At 29.4% G+C, this 1,707-nt stretch overlaps 1 protein-coding gene across 1 annotated transcript; it reads right to left on the reverse strand.

Moving 5' to 3' along the window:
* Positions 1-271: 271 nt before the first annotated feature.
* On the reverse strand, positions 272-1,459 carry LOC140442441 (uncharacterized). The gene has a single exon (XM_072533512.1). The coding sequence runs from the start codon at positions 1,457-1,459 to the stop codon at positions 272-274; it is 1,188 nt and encodes a 395-aa protein (XP_072389613.1).
* Positions 1,460-1,707: the final 248 nt, after the last annotated feature.

A 1,707-nucleotide genomic window follows, 5' to 3' on the forward strand; every position in this document is an offset into this window, starting at 1 on the left:
AATAATTTATAAAACCTTAAAGTAAAAATTAAAAGTTTATTTAGTCAACACTTACATTATTATTTTTCCTTAAGAACTTATTTTCAAAGATACAGATATTGCAACAATAAGTGAAGTGTTCATAATAATTATAAATAAAAAGTCCACGTTTTTCTTGAAAAATTGAAGCAGTAGTTTGGTGTTGAACATACATATGTCGATAATCCCTACACCTGATTATGTAATAAAATATTTCGGGTAAACTCAGTATTGAGAGAAAGTTGTCTTGGCATTACACTTCGTCACTTTCTTTCTCTGAATCACTGTTCTCCACATTAATAATAATTTTATTTAGAACAGGAATGTTTTTAAGATATTCTTTTTTGATATTTTTTACGCGCTCTATTGCTTTCTTCCAGTTATCCTCAGATATATTTTTAAATTCAGAATCTATTGGAGTCACGACAGTGTTATAACATTTTGGACTTATATTTTTTTGTCTCATATTATATTTCAGTTGAGACCATAACAACTCTATTGGATTTAAAACGCAGTAATATGGTAGTAGTCCTAAAGTTGTATGTCCATTTTTACTTGCTGCATCATCAATAATATATTCATTTACAAATAATTTTGTAATAAGTACCTCTACTAATTGGTCTTTAGTGTACCAATCTTCAAAATATAAATCTTGTGATAATACAAAATCTTGCAATTCATCCTTTCTAGAGTATTTATTCGGAATTTTGTTAAGTTGTCTAGAATGAAAGGATGCATTATCTAAAACAATAACACTGTTGTCTGCTAAATTTGGTAATAAGTTATTTTTAAACCACGATTCGAAAAGTTCACCCGTGATATCTTGATGATAATCCAAACAATTTTCTTTAATGTCTTTTGCACTTAATAGTAAGCCATCGGTTGCCCAACCGTCTTCCCCTCCACAATGTAAAATGTATATTCGTTTGTCCCTGGAAACTGGTACATTAATTTTGCACTTTACATTGTCATTGTCATTACTCCAACCTTTGACAATTGTTTTGTTAGTGTCAAACCACGTTTCATCTAAGTAATAAATTTTTCTTCCGCTATTTCTGTACACGGTTATCTTTTCCAAATATTCATTACGCCATTTTATTAAACGGACACTTTCTATTATAGTATGTCGTTTATTGATTGTTTTATATTTAAAACCATTTGATAGTAACAATTTTCTTAAAGTTGATTTACAGCAATTAATAATATTTTTAGATTTTAATTCAGCTAAAATTTGGTTAAGTGTGGGTATAATATTACCAGCAAATATATCATGAATGGTTTCTGAAATGGGACCTAAAAGATGTTGCTCAATAGATCGATGTAGTCCAAAGTCGCTCCTTTTTTGTCTATTTGTAATGCCCTCCTTTATAATTCGATATACAGTAGTAAATGAAACTTTTGTTAAAGCCGCAGTTTTTAAAACACTCTCGTGCCGTTCCATTATTCACATAATCCATTAAACACATTTAACAGAATTTCTTTAGCGTCTTTCGATAAATGTTTTTTTTTCTGGCTTTTTAATACTTCCTCTAGTTGGTATAGCTACATTTTCAGGATTACTCGGTGGTAGAATTTCCTCATTTTCTTCAACAATTTCTACTTCATTATTCTCAACAATTTCTAATGCACTATTCTCCCATGGACGCCACATTTTTATTTAGGTACTTACTATTTTTCTGATAGCGAAAT

This window comes from Diabrotica undecimpunctata, chromosome 5 (genome assembly GCF_040954645.1).
Source record: "Diabrotica undecimpunctata isolate CICGRU chromosome 5, icDiaUnde3, whole genome shotgun sequence".
Lineage (NCBI taxonomy): Eukaryota > Metazoa > Arthropoda > Insecta > Coleoptera > Chrysomelidae > Diabrotica > Diabrotica undecimpunctata.

What these genes read in the sequence shown, in the direction of transcription:
- LOC140442441 (XM_072533512.1), bottom strand. Translation starts at nt 1,459, where the DNA reads ATGGAACGGCACGAGAGTGTTTTAAAAACTGCGGCTTTAACAAAAGTT.